General features: G+C 45.5%; 1 protein-coding gene across 1 annotated transcript; it reads left to right on the top strand.

Moving 5' to 3' along the window:
* Positions 1-1,418: 1,418 nt before the first annotated feature.
* Positions 1,419-21,118, top strand: LOC117760581 (dynein heavy chain 12, axonemal-like). Its single transcript, XM_034583703.1, has 66 exons — positions 1,419-1,462; positions 1,579-1,771; positions 2,109-2,297; positions 2,418-2,571; positions 2,677-2,768; positions 2,874-3,052; positions 3,152-3,287; positions 3,390-3,515; positions 3,623-3,757; positions 4,231-4,424; positions 4,515-4,743; positions 4,860-5,045; positions 5,138-5,338; positions 5,475-5,669; positions 5,769-5,890; positions 5,981-6,263; positions 6,374-6,487; positions 6,732-6,888; positions 6,994-7,166; positions 7,258-7,410; positions 7,507-7,746; positions 7,884-8,129; positions 8,249-8,368; positions 8,479-8,588; positions 8,692-8,872; positions 8,994-9,134; positions 9,251-9,334; positions 9,449-9,637; positions 9,773-9,892; positions 10,009-10,197; positions 10,316-10,467; positions 10,631-10,769; positions 10,910-11,076; positions 11,161-11,416; positions 11,855-12,151; positions 12,299-12,477; positions 12,567-12,759; positions 12,867-13,028; positions 13,121-13,315; positions 13,455-13,588; positions 13,675-13,837; positions 13,933-14,013; positions 14,117-14,293; positions 14,391-14,522; positions 14,609-14,698; positions 14,803-14,943; positions 15,053-15,294; positions 15,454-15,601; positions 15,715-15,860; positions 15,974-16,188; positions 16,300-16,492; positions 16,573-16,765; positions 16,872-17,044; positions 17,315-17,455; positions 17,568-17,726; positions 17,833-18,128; positions 18,215-18,468; positions 18,555-18,692; positions 18,795-18,932; positions 19,071-19,304; positions 19,410-19,598; positions 19,698-19,801; positions 19,894-20,236; positions 20,344-20,435; positions 20,520-20,587; positions 20,661-21,118. The coding sequence occupies exons 1-66, from the start codon at positions 1,419-1,421 to the stop codon at positions 20,849-20,851; spliced, it is 11,190 nt and encodes a 3,729-aa protein (XP_034439594.1). The 3' UTR covers positions 20,852-21,118.
* Positions 21,119-21,454: the final 336 nt, after the last annotated feature.

The raw sequence follows: 21,454 nt of genomic DNA, 5'->3' as shown, positions 1-21,454 counted from the left end.
CCAAAGGACCCAGTCCGTCCCAGGGTTGAGATCTTTCCGCTCAGAAAAAAGACGGTACCCCTCAACCCATTGTAAGTTTGTCTTTGTCAGTACCCGACAGTAAAGTGACAGTTCAGCTGTCTCACCAAGTGGAAATCAACCTAGCTTTAATGTACAACAGCTATAACCCAACCTGAAACTCTTTCTCCTCCTCTTTTGGCTTTTTTCAGTATCCCTTTGCCATATATTTCTCACCTTTGTGAGTTCGAGCAGATGGATGCAGCAACGCAGGAGATAAAAAATTGGTTACTTACTCAAAAAAACCGACTGAAACAGCGAGATCTAGAGGAACACCAGCAATCATTGTATGATTTTTTTCTTTGTCAGTGCCCCACTGATATCCTGACAGTTAAATAACTGTGTTGGCTTCTGTGTTTACACTGTGTTCACACTTTGTTGATTGAATTATTTCAGGTTGTCTCAAGAAATGGATGCTGAAACACGGAGCAGAAAGAACAAGGCGTCAGTGCGCATGCAGCAAGGGAGGGCGCAATCAGAGCCAACGTTTTTACCTCCTGTATGACAGTGATCCAACTACATATGCATAATCCAAATATGAATTAATATACAAATATTGGTTAAATATTGGTTAATAACAATGTTTTATTCTCTACTTGCTTTACAGTGGCGTACTGAGAGGGGGAAGGAAAGGGTGAGTTTTCTTTTTAGTTAAAAATTTGACCTTTCAAGAGACAATAATCTCTTATCTCAATGAAATCTATTTGTATGTATGTCTCTATTTATTTACATCTATGTCCTTATTTACTTTTATGTACATCCCGCCTTTCTTATTATAATTCGGTCCCATTTGCAGAGGATCTATGAGCTCCTGAAGCAGCGAGTGGAGAAGTGCCCAGTCGCTCCAATCCCACAAGAGTGGCTGGACTCAGTTGGTGACAGAATCCCGCAGCAACTTAAAGAGAATGCTCAGTCAAAGAAACTGCTGAAGGAGCTCTACATGGAACTCTGCAACAACTTCAGCATTGCTCTGGTCACACACAACGGTATTTCCTGTTGTTTGTTAATGCAGGCTGCAGCCTGTGTGTAGTGTACATGCAGGGTACAAGTGAATCATGTCTCATTATGCCATATTCCCTTTAGTTGACTCAACAATAAAGAATCCAGTTAAGATGCTTTGCTCAGATGAGCAGGAAGCTTCCCGCGCAAAGTGAGTATCTAATGTCCAGAAATGAACAGAATAACCACACGGTAGTTGTAGCATTTTCACACCTTTTTGTAAAATACATTTCCAATTTTTTTCCAGCGTTTTTGGTGTCTCCCACAATTGGCACAAAACCTTTATCAGAAACTGCCAGTTGATGGAAAGTAATTTGCACGTTTCTCATCCGGTCCTCCGGGCAATTTCGGATTTGGGGAACATGACATTTTTCACGCTGGTCCTGATCGATCTTCCAGGATGCCGGTAAGAAAAGACGACACGAATGCTAGAATGGATCTGCTAGACTAAGCACATAACTGGGATGTTTCATGGGAAGTTTTTCTCATTTTCTGATTTCATTTTGGCTTCTGCTGGTTCAGGCATTCCGGACCCGTGAACTATGGCAGGCTACAGGAAAAAATGGCAGAGGGGTGTAGAAAAACAGAGGAGCATGTCATGAAAGTCTGGTATCACAATGTCATCCACCTACTTACCAAGAAGGAATACATGAACGGCATCACAGATGCATTGGAATCCTTCTATAACTGTGCCTCCACCCTCATCTCCAACCAGGTAACGCTGATTCAAGGCTGGATTTTGATTCGAGAAGAGTCCGATTTAAAGGATTTAAAGCAGGATTATTATTTCATTTATTATTACAAACAGTACGCACATCGTAAACCAACTCCCTTGAATTGAAACTTTTTCTTTAGAGCTGCCTAATGTTAAATGAACCTCATCACATAGTGTCGATTATGCAAATATATAGCCTGCTGTATTGAGATAGATTTGTACAAACTGCAGATGACCAACTAGCCATTATTAGGATTGACTGCTGTGCTCTTTGAATGTATGTTTCTTTGATCACGCATCTGGACTTAATGGCGATCTTTCCCATGTTAATTCCAAGATGAAAGCCATGCTTCAGAGAAACGTAGAAGAGCTTGCCGAGCTGTTTGAGCCGAGAAATGAACACCTCTTGCCCATCTTCAGTCTGGCCTTGACCTTTGATGATGAAAAGATCGAAATGTACCCCCCCTCACAAGATCTGGAAGAATATGTTTTGGGGATTCTTAATTCCATCACAAATACAATGCAGGTGAGGTCACGTGTCATAGCCACTCAAAACACAATTTTATGTCATGTTATTGTGTTTAGAGCTACCAATGATATACATGCATGCTAAGCTAATGCTGAAATGTGTGATAACGATCCACAGAGAGTCCCGACGATCCAGTCATGGCTGGGAGACGACAGGCCTTCATTTGTTGATGCTGAAGTGCCTGCGCCCATCCAGTCCTGGGCTCAAGATATATTAAAGGCGTGTGTGTGCAGGAATGTGGAGGATCCTGAGAAACATCTCAATAACTATGGTAATGTTTCATAGTCTCCCCCAGTAATCTCCCATCATCAACCATCATTGAGGTCATCCACTGATCTTAAGTCACTTCAGTGCTAACTGCTGCTTTATTTTGCAGTTGAAAAGTACGACTGGCTTGTCAATGGAACTGCAAAGGCGGATGTGGAGAAGTTCATGGAGGAGGAGCACTCTTTTGATGAGTACAACAAGGTAACAAATAATAATGTCTAATTCATGCTGCATATGTACCTAAACCTGCCGTGCTGTCAGTTTTCCGGATGACTGTCAATGTTCGATTTCACTGCCTTTTAACAGCGGATAGAGGACTTTCATGCTCTGCAGTATGAGATTCTGAGCTTGCCAAAAGAAGTTAGCATCTCATTGGTCCATCTGAACTGCGAAGAGCTGAGGAACGGTCTCGCCAGCAAAGCCAAAAGCTACGCTGAGACACTTCGACAGAAAATGCTCACCAGCTACCGCAAGCAGAATCTACAGTGAGTCACTTCTTGTAACTTTCACAATAAACCCTCACTCTGTGTTTTTAAACGTTGACATTTTGACGTATATTTAATACTTTTTGTTTCCGTTCGAAGGATCTGTTCTGAATTTGAAAAGATCAGAGGGAAAGCTCTGATTGTTCCAAAGACGACAGAGGACATAGCTCAGATGGTTGAGTTCATCGATTTCCTTAAAACAAAGGGTGTTGAACAACTGGAACAAAAAGTTGAGGTAAGTAACCTAATGATTGGTTGTACTTGTTAATATATGGATTTCAGTTATTGTATACTGGGTCTAACACCAGTCAATCCCTACCACTTTGTATTTTGACAGGACGCCCGCTTCAATATGATGATGCTCTTTGATTATGCCATCTTTGAGAATGAGGATCTGGTCCATAATAGCATTCTCATAAAGTGGCCAGAGAAAATCCAGCATGTCTTAGAACTCAATGAGGAAGTAAGTGCTCGTGTGTCGGCCTTTAACTTTATATCGCCGATGCTCTTGCTTTTTTTATGCTTTCTTTTGAGGATGACCTAATTCTGGGCATCTCTGTTATTTTCCAGATCCTCTTTACGTCCAAGCAGAAAGGAGTGGAAGAGATGTTTGCCAAAAGACAGGCAATATCCACACAGCTGCGGAAGTTGGAAATCAGAGTCGACGACATCCAATATTACTTTGAGCTGGAAAGGACGAATGAGGTACAGTGTCATTGGTGCTTTCAGATCACCTCAATAGATAAACATTTTGGGATATACACGTATTTGCTGTCTTGCGTTAGATGAGAAGATATATCACTCTCATATCTGTACGGTAAAAATGCCGTATTGTTATTTAATTTTAAAAATTAAATAACAAGGCCTGAAATTACTGGAAGGGTTGAATACTCAAATTAAATAATGTATATAAATGCTTGCAATGAAAGCAGATATCAGAACTGTCCAAAAGCATCACGGAACATTTTGTGTCATTTAATTACGACAGTGACAAAATTACGACAAAATGTTGGAATTTGAGAAATAATTTGAAATTTTCCGTTTTGCCACTTTGTTTTATTTTATTTAATTTTTTGGGGGTCAGAACCTTTTCATCAATTCATTTATTTAATTTAGTTTGTATTCTCTTTCTTCTGTTTGTATAAATAATTAACTTTGTTGTCCTTTTTGTTTGGTAGTATATCATCGATGTGCTAAAGGTTCGGGAACTTCTCCACGAGACTGAGAGGAATATCGACACCCTCAACAAGGAGGAGGCCGTCTATGAATTGGAACTCATAACTTTCCCGGAGCTTGATGTCATGAGAGAGAACATTACAACTTACCACAGGCTGTTTGAACTTGCACTGAAGTGGCAGGACAAAGAGAAAAGGTTTATTTTCAGTTTGATACATGTTGTATATATATATATGTATATATTTAACGATATACCCTGATAACCTGTTATCCTCTTTGTGTATAGCTGGATGGATGGAATCTTCACAGAGCTCGATGGGCAGAGCATGGAGATAGAGATGGATGAGTTCTACAGGGAGATCTACAAGATGCTGAAGAAGTTCCAAAAGAAACAGAGAGAGCTCAAGCAAGAGGCTGAGAAGAAGGAAAAAAAGGTTCATCCACAACCGAAGCAGCAGGAGTCTCCCACGGAACTTTTCTGCTCCACTGTATTGGACCAGATCAAACTGTTCAAGGTATTGTATTAAACTGTATTAGGCTCATTGATGTCATCAAGTCTTACAGTGAATGGAATCTTGTGTCTTGAAGTCCTGATGCCATAACAATCAGTGGACTGTGCTTGTGTCAACAGGAGCACATCCCCTTGGTGTCCATCTTGTGCAATCAAGGCATCAGAGGCCGCCACTGGACGCAGATGTCAGAAATCTTTGGGAGCGACCTCACCCCTGACTCTCGTACGAAACTACGCAACGTCCTCAAACAGAACCTGGGCCCTTGCCTGGCGCAGTTTGAGGTTATCAGTGCTGCTGCTACCAAAGTAAGGACTCTTGAAGCTTTCCAGTCATTTTGTTAAAACCTCAATACTGTATCTACATGTTGACTGTGCTCACACTATTTGTGTCTCAACAGGAATTTTCCTTGGAGAAGGCAGTGTCAGCCATGTCATATGTTTGGGACGACATTTCCTTCAACCACCAACCGTACAGGGAGACGGGAATATCTATCCTGGTTGCCTGGGATGAGATTCAGACAACTCTAGACGACCAGATTGTGAAGACTCAGACGATGAAGGGCTCGCCTTTCATCAAGCCCATCGAGGAGGAGATCAAGGTTTGCTTCACGTTTTGGGGAATGTACATAGATACTAAACAAAGGCTCAACTTGCATCAGGGTTCTACCTGGCGGGTGTATTTTGAATTCACCTGCTGTGTATTCAGTCCTTTAACTCTTTGATTTTTTACCTCAGCAATGGGAGACGGGCCTGCTTCACATCCAGGAGACCCTGGACGAGTGGCTGAAGGTACAGAGCTCGTGGCTTTACCTGGAGCCCATCTTCTCCTCTCAGGACATCATGCAGCAGATTCCAAAGGAGGGGAAACTTTTCCAAATTGTCGACAAAAACTGGAAACAAATCATGAAGCACTGCGTTAAGAATTCTAAGGTACTTGGCAAAACCGTTGTTAGTGATCACCAAAAGAAAAAAGAGAAAAAACCTGAAAGCTACATTGCTTGAGCTAACCTCTGATTTTTTTAATTAAAGGTTGTGCCAGCAACTTCACTGCCTGGTTTGTTAGAAAAACTGATAGAGTCCAACAACCTCCTGGAAGTCATCATGAAAGGACTGAATGCCTATCTGGAGAAGAAACGTCTCTTCTTCCCACGGTAAACAAAATGTTTCTGCATTGTTTCCTCTTATCCAAATCTTTGTTCATGTCACAGATTAGATTTGATTGTTATCAATGTCGTGTCCAGGTTCTTCTTTCTGTCCAACGATGAAATGCTGGAGATCCTGTCTGAGACCAAGGACCCTCTGCGAGTGCAGCCCCATCTCAAGAAGTGCTTTGAGGGCATTTCCAAGCTGGACTTCCTTCCCAATCTGGATATCCAGGCAATGTACAGCAGTGAGGGGGAGCGTGTGCAGCTAATCCGGAATATTTCCACGTCAGATGCCAAAGGAGCTGTGGAGAAGTGGTTGTTGCAGGTGGAGGATATGATGATTCAAAGTGTCAGGGACCAAGTGGCCCAGTCCAGACTGGTGAGATCCCTGTTCTCCGTACCTTACACAATATCTTGATTTGTCAACTGTAATAGTGAGTCAGTGACAGCTGAGTGCTAAACATGCTAAACATGTGGTCGTATTAACAGGCCTATGCTGACACTGAGCGGGGCCAGTGGGTGAAGGAGTGGCCCGGGCAGGTGGTGCTCTGCACCTCCCAGATTTTCTGGACCTCGGAGGTGCATGAGGCCATCTTCAAAAATGTAAGTTTTTACACCTGAAAAATTTACATCGTTAAGTTTTTCAAATACCAACAATTACAGCAAAATTTAATTTTCTGAAAAATCCTTTGTAGTGTAACAGCAATGGCATTTGATAGACTAGTAGGGTATATTGTATTGTAATATGGATTTGGTGCACAGATCTGAAATGTTCTCTGGATTATTGTGGCACCTTAATAGTGTCACAGTGGAGATGAGACAGTAACAGTGATTGTGATCCATGCAGGCTTTGAAGGAATACTACGAGCAACTCCAGGAGCAGCTGACGGATGTCGTGCAGCTGGTGCGAGGGAAACTGCCCAAACAAACTAGGACCACGTTGGGAGCACTGGTCACGATCGATGTCCACGCCCGGGATGTGGTCATGGAGCTGATCGAGAAAGGTACATCACAGCACAAAATTCAGAGCTGATAAGTTTCACAGAGCTTTGCTTCAGCAACCAGATAACTGTTCCACAAATTAATTTACATTGACCATTTTTTAACAGGCGTATCGAATGAAACGGACTTCCAGTGGCTCGCCCAGCTGCGTTACTACTGGAATAACGATAACGTTCGTGTTCGCATCATCAACTGTGATGTGAAATATGCCTACGAGTACTTGGGGAACTCACCCCGTCTGGTCATCACCCCTCTGACGGACAGATGCTACCGAACGCTGGTAAAACGCCAAACAAATAATCTCCTTGTATGTGAGCACATGCCCACTTTCAGCATTGAGTGTTACATTCCATGCCTTACCTTTGTCTCAGATCGGAGCTTTCTTCCTGAATTTGGGTGGTGCACCCGAGGGTCCGGCAGGAACAGGAAAGACCGAAACCACCAAAGATCTCGCCAAAGCTCTCGCCGTGCAGTGCGTGGTCTTCAACTGTTCAGACGGACTGGATTACATCGCTATGGGAAAAGTAATATCAGCAGCATATTTACATTCATAATCATGATGCCATTGTTACGAATGGGAAAGGTTTTTAACATGATTCCGTTTCTGCGATATCTCCCAGTTTTTCAAGGGTCTCGCTTCATCTGGTGCGTGGGCCTGCTTTGATGAGTTCAACCGTATCGAGCTGGAGGTGCTGTCTGTGGTGGCCCAGCAGGTTCTCTCCATCCAGAGGGCTGTTGGGCAGAACTTGGTGGAGTTTGACTTTGAGGGTACCATACTCAAGCTCAACCCCAACTGCTTTGTGTCCATCACGATGAACCCTGGCTATGCAGGACGTTCAGAGCTCCCAGACAATCTCAAGGTCGGTTACCACGGATAATCAATAATCTACCAGACATCAAATTATGATGACTAAGCTTTTGAACATCTTCATTATAATGTAACTTTATATTCAGTAAATATGCAACTGACCTACATTTCGGTCTCTTCTGCGTGCAGGTGTTGTTCCGAACGGTCGCCATGATGGTCCCCAACTACGCCCTGATTGCAGAGATCTCCCTGTACTCATACGGCTTCCTCAATGCCAAACCACTGTCGGTGAAGATAGTGATGACCTACAGGCTGTGTTCGGAGCAGCTCTCGTCCCAGTTCCATTATGATTATGGTATGAGAGCTGTCAAAGCCGTACTCGTGGCTGCAGGAAACCTCAAGCTGAACTTTCCGGATGAGAACGAGGACATACTGGTATTGAATCCATGCATTTTCTCAAGATTTGACACAGTTTCCTATTTGGACACTTTTTTGGGGGTTTGTTGGTTTCTTGGCTGTTTCTGATCCTTTCACTTTCATGTCTTGTCGCTCAGCTCCTCAGGTCCATCAAGGATGTTAATGAGCCCAAGTTTCTCGCCCACGATATTCCGCTCTTCAACGGCATCCTCAGTGACTTGTTCCCAGGCATCACCCTCCCCGAAGCGGACTATAAGGTCAGATGCATCCGTCATTACGCATTCTTTTGTACTAAGTTTAAACACACTTACTGTATGTGTTTTTATGTTGTGTTGTATATTAAAATGTTTTTCTGTACCTTTTGCAGCTGTTCCTGGAGGCTGCTGGAGATTGTTGTAACAAACACAACCTCCAGCAAACAGACTTCTTCTTAACGAAGATGATTCAGACCTATGAGATGATGATCGTCAGGCACGGGTATGTTACATTTCAATTTCTCACAGTACCAAATTTTGACATTGTACCGAGCATGTTTCCGAAACACAATTTTGCATCAAAACGTTCCTTTTTTACATTTCAGATTCATGCTGGTGGGAGAGCCCTTTGCCGGAAAGACCAAAGTGCTGCACGTGCTCGCTGACACTCTGACTCTCATGAGTCAGAGAGGGTGCAGTGAGGAGAAAGTCATCTTCAGGACAGTGAACCCAAAGGCCATCACCATGGGGCAGCTCTTTGGACAGTTTGACCCAGTTTCCCATGAGGTATTTGGCCTGTGCCTTGGATCCTCTTGAATCTCGGGTTTTCACAGTATTGGTGTGATCCTGCAGGCGTCCCTTTCCTCCCCGTAACCTTTTCCCTTTTCGTCTTCTCTCTCACTTCAAGTGGACGGACGGGATTGTGGCCAACACGTTCCGTGAGTTCTCAGCATCCGAGACACCGGACCGCAAGTGGGTGGTGTTTGACGGTCCCATAGATACACTGTGGATTGAGAGCATGAACACTGTGCTGGATGACAACAAGAAGGTAAAGAAAGACGTAGTGAAACCATTCAGACCATTAAGCATTTCTTAGATGTGTGCGATTCTCATTCGTTTTCACGCTACGACTAACATTTTTACTGCTCTGCTCTTCCTCCACAGTTGTGCCTGATGAGTGGCGAGATCATCCAGATGTCCAATCAGATGAATCTAATATTTGAGGCAATGGATCTATCACAGGCCTCAGTAAGTTAGAAGCTCAACCGCTGCTGGTTCATCGCTACAGAATCACAAACATGAAGCCCAGTTTGGCTCTGTTCTCTCATCCGATCTAATTGGATCTTTCTTGTGTCACTGCAGCCTGCCACGGTCAGTCGGTGTGGTATGATCTACATGGAGCCATCTCAGTTGGGCTGGGAGCCTTTAGTCATCTCCTGGATAAATACACTTCCCGACATTCTGCAGAGCGAGGACAACCGCTCGCTGACGATGGAGCTCTTCAATTGGCTCGTGCCGCCTGCCCACAGGACGCTGCGCAAACTCTGCCGGGTGAGTGACCCCAGGCCCCAAAACCATCCAGACACAAATATCTGTAGAAAATTGAGCTCACACTCATAGTTGACACATTTACTTTTATTTACATATGTATAAGAAACGTTTTCTCATGCCTGATAATGTTTCCAGGAGGTTGTTCCCACCAGCGACAGCAACACTGTGGTGTCCTTGTGTCGACTGTTTGAGATGCTGCTCTCTGAGCCTATCGAGAGTGATTCTGCGGATGAACACATTCGCACCTGGATCATGGTAAAAAGATCTCAATCATTCACCATCTCATAACCTTAAATATAACTTTTATTGTTTTTGTTGAAGTTGTATTTTTTTTGTGTGACACCTCCACTTCTCATTCTTCGTGATCCCAGGCTGCTTTTACCTTCTCCATGACGTGGTCAGTGGGCGGCAGCTGTGATTCAGACAGCCAAGGGGTTTTCAGCGAGTTCTTAATGACGATCATCTCAGGAAAATCGGAGGAATTCCCAGTCCCTGACTCTGTGGGGAAATGGGAGTGTCCAATAGAGGCGGAGGGCACGGTCTTTGACTACTTCTATGAGGTATTTTCAGATGTGTTAAGTTCAAGTGTTTTAAACAACACTTCAAACAGGAGTTGTACAAGTGTTGTTGCCTTTGTTCACTCGCACAACAAATAACAACCACTTATCTCTAATTCAGTTCAAAAGAAAAGGCCGCTGGGTTCATTGGAACGACACCATCAGGAACATCGAGCTGGGGGACAAAAGCACCAAAGTGCAAGACATCATCGTTCCCACCATCGACACGGCTCGCTACACCTACCTTATGGACCACTGCATCACCAATGGAGTGTAAGTACTGTCACTATCAATGGTGCTTCATTAATATTAATTATTGTGAATGTATCTTTGCCCCATGTACTCTTATATATATCTTTTGTTTTTATTGGTTCTCATTTGCATTTGAACCTGAATTGATTTAATCTAACATTTGTTTTAACATGTCTCTGCTCAGACCCTCCCTGTTTGTTGGTCCTACCGGTACCGGGAAGTCAGTGTATGTGAAGGAGAAACTGATGAACCACCTGGACAGAGATCGCTTTGTGCCCTTCTTCGTCAATTTTTCAGCCCGTACAAGCGCGAACCAAACCCAGGTGAGCATTTTGATGAAAGAAGGTTCCTTGACGGATTGTTTCGATGACGACGAGAAAATGATATAAGTTGGTTGGGTGCTTTATTAATCACAGGGTTGTTTTTTCAAACTTTCTAACCTTCATTGTTTGTGTGTGTCCAGCATATCATCATGTCCAGGTTGGACAAGAGGAAGAAGGGAGTGTACGGGCCCCCGGTGGGAAAGAAGTGTGTGATCTTTGTGGATGACATGAGCATGCCTGCTCTGGAGCAGTTCGGAGCGCAGCCTCCTGTGGAGCTTCTTCGACAGTACATGGATCACAGAAACTGGTATGAACCATCCACCATTAGAGACCAGTTTCAGTTTTGTTGCTCCAGAGCATTGTTCATTTTACATCTGTTATGCTCCGTTAGGTATGATCTGAAGGATACCACCAACATCTCGCTCGTCGACCTCCAGCTCATCTGCGCTATGGGCCCCCCTGGTGGCGGGAGGAACGCAGTGACGGCTCGCTTCCTGCGACACTTCAACATTTTTGGCATCAATGCCTTCAGCGATGACACCATGGTTCGCATCTTCTCCAATGTGATGTCCTTCTATCTGAAAAACAACGAATTCCCATCTGAGTGTTTCAGTGTTGGCACCAAAATAGTGACGGCTACCATGGAGGTGAGTGAGCTTAAAGGTTCATTGTTCAAATTTAGGTGAAAGGGTGATGTTTTCATTAGTGTGTTTTATATAAATTGTAGGAATTGTTGTTTTCTTTACCCTAGAATGGGCGTTTTATATTTATTTACTTTAAATTAACATCGGGAGTGGGTCCTCTCTACGGAGGCCGCCAAGTTTTTTATGGTAGCAAAGACTGGACAAACTAAACACCTTTTGAGTTTTTATGACAACTGAAGGTTACAACAGGTTCTCTTTCATGTTTGGAAGGGGAGGGTTAGGTGAGGGGTATTCAGCTGCAATATGACTTTTCACCACTAGATGTCACTAAATTCTACTCACTGAAACTTTAGCGTCATGTGAACACCTTTGTTAAAATCTCGGAGCAAACAGCTTATCTTTAGTTTTCTGACCGTATGCATTACTTGTAATTTCCCAAAGGTGTATAAGAAAGCCATGGAGAACCTGCTTCCAACTCCAGCCAAGTCTCACTACACGTTCAACCTGCGGGACTTCTCACGCGTCATCCAGGGCTGCCTGCTGCTGAGGAAGGAGTCTCTGCAGAACAAAAACACCATGATAAGCTTGTTTGTCCACGAGGTCTTCCGTGTCTACTACGACCGTCTGGTGGACGACAAAGATCGAGCTTGGCTCTTCCAGCTGATGAACAACATCCTCAACGATCACTTCAGCGAGAATTTTGTTCAGGTGTTTGATAACCTGAAGCAAGGGAGTGAAGTAAGTTACACTTTGTGTTGTGTCATGTGCTTTACGGTTACTGTGTTTTACCATGTTTGTGAATGAAGGATGCCGTCACATTTATAACTTTATTTGTGTTTTACTAATACAAAACTGACTCTAATCCGTGGCATCAAATGTTTTCAGCTGGTTGAGGAGGACATGAGCAACCTTATGTTTGGCGACTACATGCAGCCTGACCTGGAGGATGATGAGCGCATGTACTCTGAGGTGCCCTCAATGGAGGACTTCTCTCAGGTGGTGGAGTCGTGTCTCAGCGAGTACAACCAGACGCACAAGAACCACATGAACCTCGTCATCTTCCGGTAAACAGCAGCACAGAAAATAAGACATTGGTCTTGGACTGTCTTTGCATGTAAATTGTAACTTTAAAAAAAATGTCTGTTTTATGTAGCTACCTCCTGGAGCATCTGTCCCGCATCAGCCGCGTGCTGAAGCAGCCAGGAGGCAATGCCTTGCTCGTGGGAGTGGGAGGCAGCGGGCGTCAGTCCATCACACGCCTGGCTGGGTCCATGGCCCACATGACCCTGTTCCAGCCTGAGATCACAAAGAACTACAGCATAGCGGATTGGAGGGATGATCTGAAGGTGAGCGTTAATGGTTTTGAAAAGTGTCCTGTTATTCTCATGTGTTTTCACACTGTTCCGACCTGTGTGTGATACAACTGTGAACACGAAATGTCCTTGTAATACAGATGCTGCTGAAAAATGCTGGGCTCAAGGGACAGAAGACGGTGTTCCTGCTAACTGACACTCAGATCAAAGAAGAGGCTTTTCTGGAGGACTTGGACAGTGTCCTGAACACCGGAGAGGTGCCCAATCTGTTTGCCATGGATGAGAAGCAAGAGATTATCGAGGTAGGTTGTAATAGCCCTTAAAGAGTAGAGGTCCTATCCATTTATATTTGATAGAACTCACTTGCTCACGTTCTTCATCTCCCCTTCTCCAGACGCTGCGTCCCCTTGCCGAGGGTGGAAATAAGAAGCTGGAGTTGAGCCCTCTGGCTCTATTTGCATTCTTCGTGTCACGCTGCAAAGAGAACCTGCACATTGTCGTGGCCTTCAGTCCCATTGGAGACGCCTTTCGAACTCGCCTGCGCCAGTTTCCATCTCTCATCAACTGCTGCACCATCGACTGGTTCCAGGTACTGCATAGCCAGGAGTGAAATATGAGATGTGACTGGAGGTTCATCGTAGACCCTGTTCCTATCAGTGTCCGTAAGTCTGTCTTTGCATCGTCTGTGTTTGTTCCCACTCTGAATCTTCTCCTCTCTGCCCTGACAGCCGTGGCCCGAGGAGGCTCTGGAGCGCGTGGCCAACTCCTTCCTGGAGTCACTGGGGATGAGTGAGGACGAGAGGCAGGATGTCATCCCCATCTGCAAGTCATTCCACACCTCGGCCATCCAGCTCTCAACCAGGTATGACTTGTGGTTTGTTGTAGATTTAAATGAGAGTTAAAAGTAAATCACATATACTGAATTTCACACCGTTGTTTCCTGTGCAGGTTCCTCTCTGAGCTTGGCCGTCATAACTATGTGACACCCACTTCCTACCTGGAGCTGCTCGCGGCTTTCCGTCAGCTCCTCACTCAGAAGCGACAGACTGTCATGAGTGCCAAACAGAGATATATCAACGGTCTGGATAAACTGGCCTTCGCTGAGTCTCAGGTAAATGCAGCACCACTTTTACCCATGTGTTGTTTTATTGTCCTTTCTTTTTTTTTTCATTTAAAAATGTTGCTGTAAACAATGTCTCCTTGTAGGTGGGTGAGATGAAGAAGGAGCTCGTTGACTTACAGCCGAAGCTGGAGGAGGCAAAGATAGAGAACGCCAAAATGATGAAGGTGAAGAAATCGCATCTTTATTCAGCCGCAACACACAAGATTATATACGGAATGTAAATATCTGATGATATCATGTTATAATGCTGAATATGACGACTTACAGGTGATTGAGAAGGAGTCTGTGGAGGTAGAGGCCAAAAGTAAAGTTGTCCGTGTTGATGAGGAGGCGGCAACTATAAAAGCCAACGCAGCTCAGGCTCTGAAGGACGAGTGTGAGAGCGACTTGGCTGAGGCCATCCCCGCCCTGAAAGCTGCCGTCTCGGCCCTGAACACTTTGAAGGTAAGAACCCTTGGACCACACGTTTAGCTGATGCAGTTCAGAAAGCTGCTGATGCATGGAGTGTTTATTCTGAAGTTGTTGCCTCTTTTCATTTCAGCCCTCCGATGTCACAATCGTGAAGTCGATGAAAAATCCCCCCCCAGGGGTGAAGCTGGTGATGGCAGCCGTGTGTGTGATGATGGAAATGAAGCCGGACAGGATACCGGATCCATCTGGGAGTGGAAAAATGGTCAGATTTATGTCTGAAATATCCCTTGTTTTTTTCGAATCTACTCATAACAAAAGCATTTTAACATGTCTCATTTTATTTTCTAGATTTTTGATTACTGGGGTCCAAGCAAGAAGCTTCTGGGGGACATGAACTTCCTACGAGATCTGAGGGAGTATGACAAAGACAACATTCCTGTGAGTGTCAGAAAAACTACATCCCTGTTAAATGTGATCTATAATCAATGTAATTATGTTCTCGTGTTCTGTTCTGACCAACTCCGCTTATCTCTTCATCGCAGGCCGCTGTGATGCTACAGATCCGTAATGAGTACATGATTCAGTCCGGCTTTGATGCAGCTAAAGTGGCAAAGGCCTCTTCTGCAGCAGAAGGGTTGTGCAAGTGGATAAAAGCAATGGAGGTGTACGACAGGGTGGCGAAGGTGCAGTGTTTCTGTATTTGCACAGACCTTTTTCTCTAATATGTCCTGATAACAAACGCATGGTTATGTATGTTTGCATCAACACCTCGATCGTTCTCTGTGAATTTAGGTCGTGGCTCCAAAGAAGGCCAACCTGGCAGAGGCGGAGGGGTCGCTGTCCGCCACCATGGCCCTGCTGGACGAGAAGAGAGGCCAGCTGAAGGAGGTCGAGGATCGTTTGGCTGATCTCACGAAAACCTTTGAGGATAAAACGGAGGAGAAGGCTCAGCTGGAGATCCAAGTGGATCTGTGTGCCAAGAAGCTGGAGAGGGCTGAGAAACTCATCGGTGGTCTGGGTGGAGAGAAGACCAGGTGAGGAATGCACGACAATACGTTTGGTTAACTCCGTCAAGCAGGTTATGTTCTCGTCGCACCAATGTAATCCCACGCAGGGCCATTCTAGTTAGTTTGATATGATTGGAATACGATTCGAGTGACTGGAATCTGTGCTGACGCTCTTGATCTGTCCAGGTGGTCCGAGGCAGCAGATAACCTGCAGAACACGTACGACAACCTGACTGGAGATGTTCTCATCTCTGCTGGTGTCATCGCCTACCTCGGGGCTTTTACCGCTGGCTTCAGGCAGGACTGCACCAAGACGTGGACCGAGCTCTGCCAGGTAACCTCAGTTTGTCACGTAGTTCTTTTAGTTTAACTCCATTTGAACGAACGCGCCATTTGAGTGAGATGATTGCACATTGAATTGTTCCTAATCTATTTCCCTCTCTCTAGTCCAAGAACATTCCGTCATCAGATGACTTCTCTCTCAGTAAAACCCTGGGAGATCCCATCAAGATCAGGGCCTGGAACATTGCAGGTCTCCCCAGTGACTCCTTCTCTATCGACAACGGTGTCATTGTCAGTACTTCACGCCGATGGTGAGTCTGTTTTTGTTGAAGTATTAAATCCCCAAAAATATTTGTCACATCTTCAGTTTTTGGTTAAAACAGTTCAAACTAAGATGTGTTTTTTCTTCAATGTGTTATTGCAGGCCCTTGATGATTGACCCTCAGGGCCAGGCCAACCGGTGGGTGAAGAACTCCGAGAAAGACAACGACCTGAGTGTGATCAAGCTGACGGATGAGGACTACATGAGGACTCTGGAGAACTGCATTCAGTTTGGAACTCCCGTGCTGCTGGAAAACGTTGCAGAGGAGCTGGACCCGTCACTGGAGCCACTGCTGCTCAAACAGACCTTTAAGCAAGGTGCTGGGGATGGGATATGGCTTCTCAAAGACTCATCTGACAAAGTGGAAATTATTTGAAATCACATTTAATTGAAGTCAATGAAAGTTAAATCATTTTTCTTTTTCATAGGTGGTGTGGATTGCATCAAGCTGGGGGACAGTGTGATTGAGTACTCCCCCAACTTCTTTTTCTACATCACCACGAAGCTGAGGAACCCTCACTACCTACCAGAGCTGTCCACCAAGGTTTCCCTGCTGAATTTCATGATCACCCCAGAGGGCTTGGAGGACCAGCTGCTGGGCATCGTGGTTGCCAAGGAGAGGTACGGCTTTATTTGCCTGAAACGCTACTTGTCACATCGGCAGAGCTTTGCACCTGACTGTTGTTTTTCTGAACCTACAGGCCAGAGCTGGAGAAGGCGAGGAACGCACTGATCCTGCAGTCGGCCGACAATAAGAGGCAGCTGAAGGAGATCGAGGATCAGATCCTGGAGACGCTGCAGTCTTCTGAGGGAAACATCCTGGAGGATGAGAGTGCCATTCAGATTCTGGATTCGGCTAAGGTCATGTCCGAAGAAATCTCCAATAAACAGAAGGTGCGGACCACACGCAAAACACGAGCTCTGGAATGTGTTATTCTACATTCACATACATATGACATATGTGTATCTGGTAATCTAACATTCTACTGTTTCCACCCAGATCGCAGAGAAGACGGAAATCGAGATCGCAGCGTCCAGGGAGGGTTACAGACCCATTGCCAAGCATTCCTCTGTGCTGTTCTTCAGCATGGCCGATCTGACCAACATCGACCCCATGTACCAGTACTCGCTGAACTGGTTCGTCAACCTCTACGGCAACTCCATCAAAGACAGGTGGGTGGTTCACGTGCAGCTTCGTGCATTGAGATCAACTCTGCTGTGCATACTGTAAACACAAGCTTAAAATCACACGGATGTGCCATGTACACACGTAACAAGTAATACGATATGTTTTATTGTACTGTAAGAATATCTGACTGAGCCCTTTACTCATTCACCAGAGATCAAGCTACATTTAAAATTTCAACAGAGGACAAACTCTGAAATCTAATGTTAACTATTAGCTCCTCTCCAACTCTTTGTGTTGTGTGTTTTCTTCATCAGTGCAAAGTCCAACGACCTGCCGAAGAGGCTGAAGATCCTGGTCAATCACTTCACCTACAACCTGTACTGCAACGTGTGTCGCTCCCTGTTTGAGAAGGACAAGCTCCTCTTCTCCTTCCTCCTCTGCGCCAACATACAACTGTAAGCGTTCACGATCCCGCGGGACACTGGTTGAGATTTGATTTCAGAATTAAACCAGATTCTCGTATTGAAAATGAAATACGTGACGTCTCATATTGATATTTGCATTCAGGGAAAAGAAGAACATTGAGTACTCGGACTTCATGTTCCTGCTGACTGGAGGAGTCGGGCTGCAGGCCGCCGTCCCCAACCCCGACCCCAGCTGGCTCCAGGACAAAAGCTGGGATGAGCTACTTCGAGCCAGTGAGCTGCCAGGACTACAGGGACTAAGGTAAAGAGCGCAGAGCCCTTCTTTTTCATTCGTTATCTTCGTCCTTTAGTTTATTATGAATGACGTCTGACCACTGGAGTTAAACTTGGCTTTCTTTACTCCACAGTGAGGCCTTCATCAAGAGTCCAGGGGACTTCAAGACTATTTACGACAGCAAAGAGCCTCACAACACTCCCCCGCCTGCACCGTGGTGTGAACAACTCAACGGCCTGCAGAAAATGATCATTGTTCGGTGTCTCCGTCCGGACAAGATGGTGCCGACCGTGACCAAGTATGTGGCCGGCGAGCTGGGGAAGAAATACGTGCAACCGCCTCCCTTCGACCTGAGTAAGAGTTACCTGGACTCCAACGCCACCATCCCGCTGGTGTTTGTGTTGTCTCCCGGAGCTGATCCCATGGCCAGTAAGTCGGACTTTACCAAAGTTAATGTCATACATATATCATGAATGCTTTCATTTTAATGCTAAACCCCGAAAATCTCTCCACAGGCTTACTGAAGTTTGCCACTCAGAAGGGAATGGATGGGGTCAGGTTCCAGTGCATCTCTCTGGGTCAGGGCCAGGGCCCCATCGCGGCTAAGATGATCTCCACAGCCATGAAGGAGGGGGCGTGGGTGTGTTTACAGAATTGCCATCTGGCGGTTTCCTGGATGTCCACCCTGGAGAAAATCTGCGAGGCCTTCTGTGAGTCAACTTGCAATCCGGACTTCCGCCTGTGGCTCACCAGCTACCCTTCACCCAAGGTAAAGCACTGTGCATTGCATTAAGAAGCAATACAGAGATCTCATCTGAGTGGAGTCCTGAAGAAACACTTTGTGTCTGGTTTCAGTTTCCAGTGACCATCCTGCAGAATGGAGTGAAGATGACGAACGAGCCTCCTACAGGACTGAAGCTCAACCTGCTTCAGTCCTACTTGACGGATCCTCTTTCTGACCCCGAGTTCTTCAATGATACCGAGAAGCACCAGGTGAGCTGAGGGTCATTTTTTTTAGACACAACAGGTTTCTGCATTTCCTCATTCAATGTGTCAGGAACAGGCTGTTCTCTGACTCTTGGATTTCTCTTTCAGACTTGGGGGAAGCTCCTGTACGGACTGTGCTTCTTCCATGCACTTGTTCAGGAGCGGAAGAAGTTCGGCCCACTGGGCTGGAACATTCCCTACGGCTTCAACGAGTCCGACCTGCACATCAGCATCAGGCAGCTACAGGTATTCAAGTCAAATCAACTCAAATCATATCAAATTTGCCTCATCGGGCTCAACAATCTGTAAATGTGCCGTCCTCTGCCCTTAGAGATTCAGTGGCTGCGTCTCTACCTTTACAACAAATATGATTTTCTGTTTCAGCTGTTTGTGAATGATTACGACGAGGTGCCCTTCGAGGCCATCCAGTATCTGACCGGGCAGTGCAACTACGGCGGCCGTGTGACAGACGACTGGGACCGGCGCCTCCTGGTGACCATCTTGGCGGACTTCTACAACAAGGATGTCATCGTGAAATCTAACTACTCCTTCTCACCTAGTGGACATTACCTTGCCCCGCCAACATCGGACTATAATGGCTACATCAAGTTCATGCAGGTAAAACCACTTGATTCATTTAAACGTGTTTATTTAATTTCTACAAATACCGCAGTGTCCAGCCGACTTAGTAACAACACCTTCCCTCACATTCCCGTGTGCTAGGCCCTTCCATCCGGCCAGCAGCCAGAGGTGTTCGGGATGCATGACAACGTGGACATTTCCAAAGATCTCCAGCAGACAAAGTTGCTGTTCGATTCCCTGCTGCTCGCCCAGGGTGGTGGCGCCAAAGGAGGAGCTAGCTCCGGGAGCGACAACGCACTCTACGACATCGCAGATGATATCCTTACCAAGGTTTGGATGATATGACGAAGGTTATAAGATGATGTCCTCCTTGTTCGCCATGTTAGTGGCCATGCTCACGGACACCTGTTTAATGTTTGTGCCCCACAGCTGCCGAGTAACTTTGACACGGAGGAGGCTCTGGCCAAGTTCCCGGTGCTCTACGAGGAGAGCATGAACACCGTCCTCGTCCAGGAGATGGAGCGCTACAACACGTACGTTCAAACAGCTCCGTGTCGGAACTTCGCGAAGAACAACACATTTATCAAACATGACTTAATTGCTATTTGTTCCCCCGCTCCGTTAGGCTGTGCGTTGTGATCCGCCGGAGTCTACAGAACGTGCTGAAGGCCCTCAAGGGTCTGGTGGTGATGGACGCGGAGCTGGAGGGCATCGCCAGCAGTCTGGCTGTGGGCAAGGTCCCAGAGCAGTGGGCCAAGCGCTCGTACCCGAGCCTCAAACCCTTGGGCAGCTACATCCTTGACTTTCTCTCAAGGCTGAAGTTTCTGCAGGATTGGTACGACAGCAACAAGCCCGACGTGTTCTGGCTGTCCGGGTTCTTCTTCACGCAGGCCTTCCTTACCGGTGCTATGCAGAACTACGCCAGGAAATACAAAGTCCCCATCGACCTGCTCACTTTCGATTTTGAGGTTAGACGACACACGCTTACTGATGGTTTCTTCTCCGACTCAAAGATCCGCTCACACATCTCATCTCATTCCTCACAAGGCACTGACATGTTTCCATGATCTCTCAGGTTCTTCCCATCACTGAGTCCGACACGTACCCTGAGGACGGTGTTTACGTCAATGGGTTGTTTCTGGATGGAGCCCGATGGGACAAAGAAAGGTTCATACATACGTTTTTTAATATTTAGAATAATAGTTACTGTATGAAGACAAATCTTAACTGTTGTTTGTTCTCTATCCTCAGCGGAGTTCTGGATGAGCAGCTTCCCAAAGTCCTGTTCGACACGATGCCCATCATCTGGATCAAGCCCAGTATGTATTCAGACGTTCCTTCTTTCAAATCTCATTTTGTAAATTGGTTGCTCATCATTTTCTTGTCTCTCAGGTCAAAAGACAACCGACGACCCGGAGAAACTCTACATTTGCCCGATCTACAAGACGAGTGAGAGGAGGGGCAGCCTCTCCACCACAGGCCACTCCACCAACTTCGTCATCTGCATGACGCTGCCCACCAGCAAACCCCCCCAGCACTGGATCAAGCGCGGCGTGGCCATGCTCTGCCAGCTGGACGACTGAGCCCCCATCGTCAAAAATATAATAACAAAACTAATTGTACTTAATTGATTCTTGTTGTTCTGGGTTCGAAACCCTCATGGTTGCTGCACTAATTGTAAGTCAGCTGAATGAAATGTAATGTAATGTAATCACCACCATCATCATCATCATCATCATCATCATCATCATCACCACCTCTGTCGCCACTCTCCCTCTCTCGCCCCCATGTGATTGTGATTCAATAAAGAAATTCAATAAAAGAATTGAAAACTTTAACTGCAGATGTATGAAACTTTTGGAACAAACATTCTCTCGGACTCAAGGATGAACTGATTTAGATTTTGGAGATTTTAGTGAAATGACCTCAACACTGATGTTCGTGTGTTCGTGGCCTCTTGGACGTCTCCAGTCGGCCTTTAGGGAATTTCTTCATCCTCAGATTTAAGTTAAGGGGAAATTCTGGGGACAAATCAATGTCCCCAACATTAAACTTCACCATACATAAACAGGAACACAAATTAAAGGACGCAGCACAACAAACTGAACATTAAAATATTTATTTAGTAAAATATTTAAAATAAACAAAAACAAAACTACATAAAATTATACAGGGATGTTTAAAGT

This window comes from Hippoglossus hippoglossus, chromosome 4 (genome assembly GCF_009819705.1).
Source record: "Hippoglossus hippoglossus isolate fHipHip1 chromosome 4, fHipHip1.pri, whole genome shotgun sequence".
Taxonomy (NCBI): Eukaryota; Metazoa; Chordata; class Actinopteri; order Pleuronectiformes; family Pleuronectidae; genus Hippoglossus; species Hippoglossus hippoglossus.
Note: the sequence above shows the minus strand (reverse complement) of the source record. Positions and strands in the feature narration are given on the sequence as shown.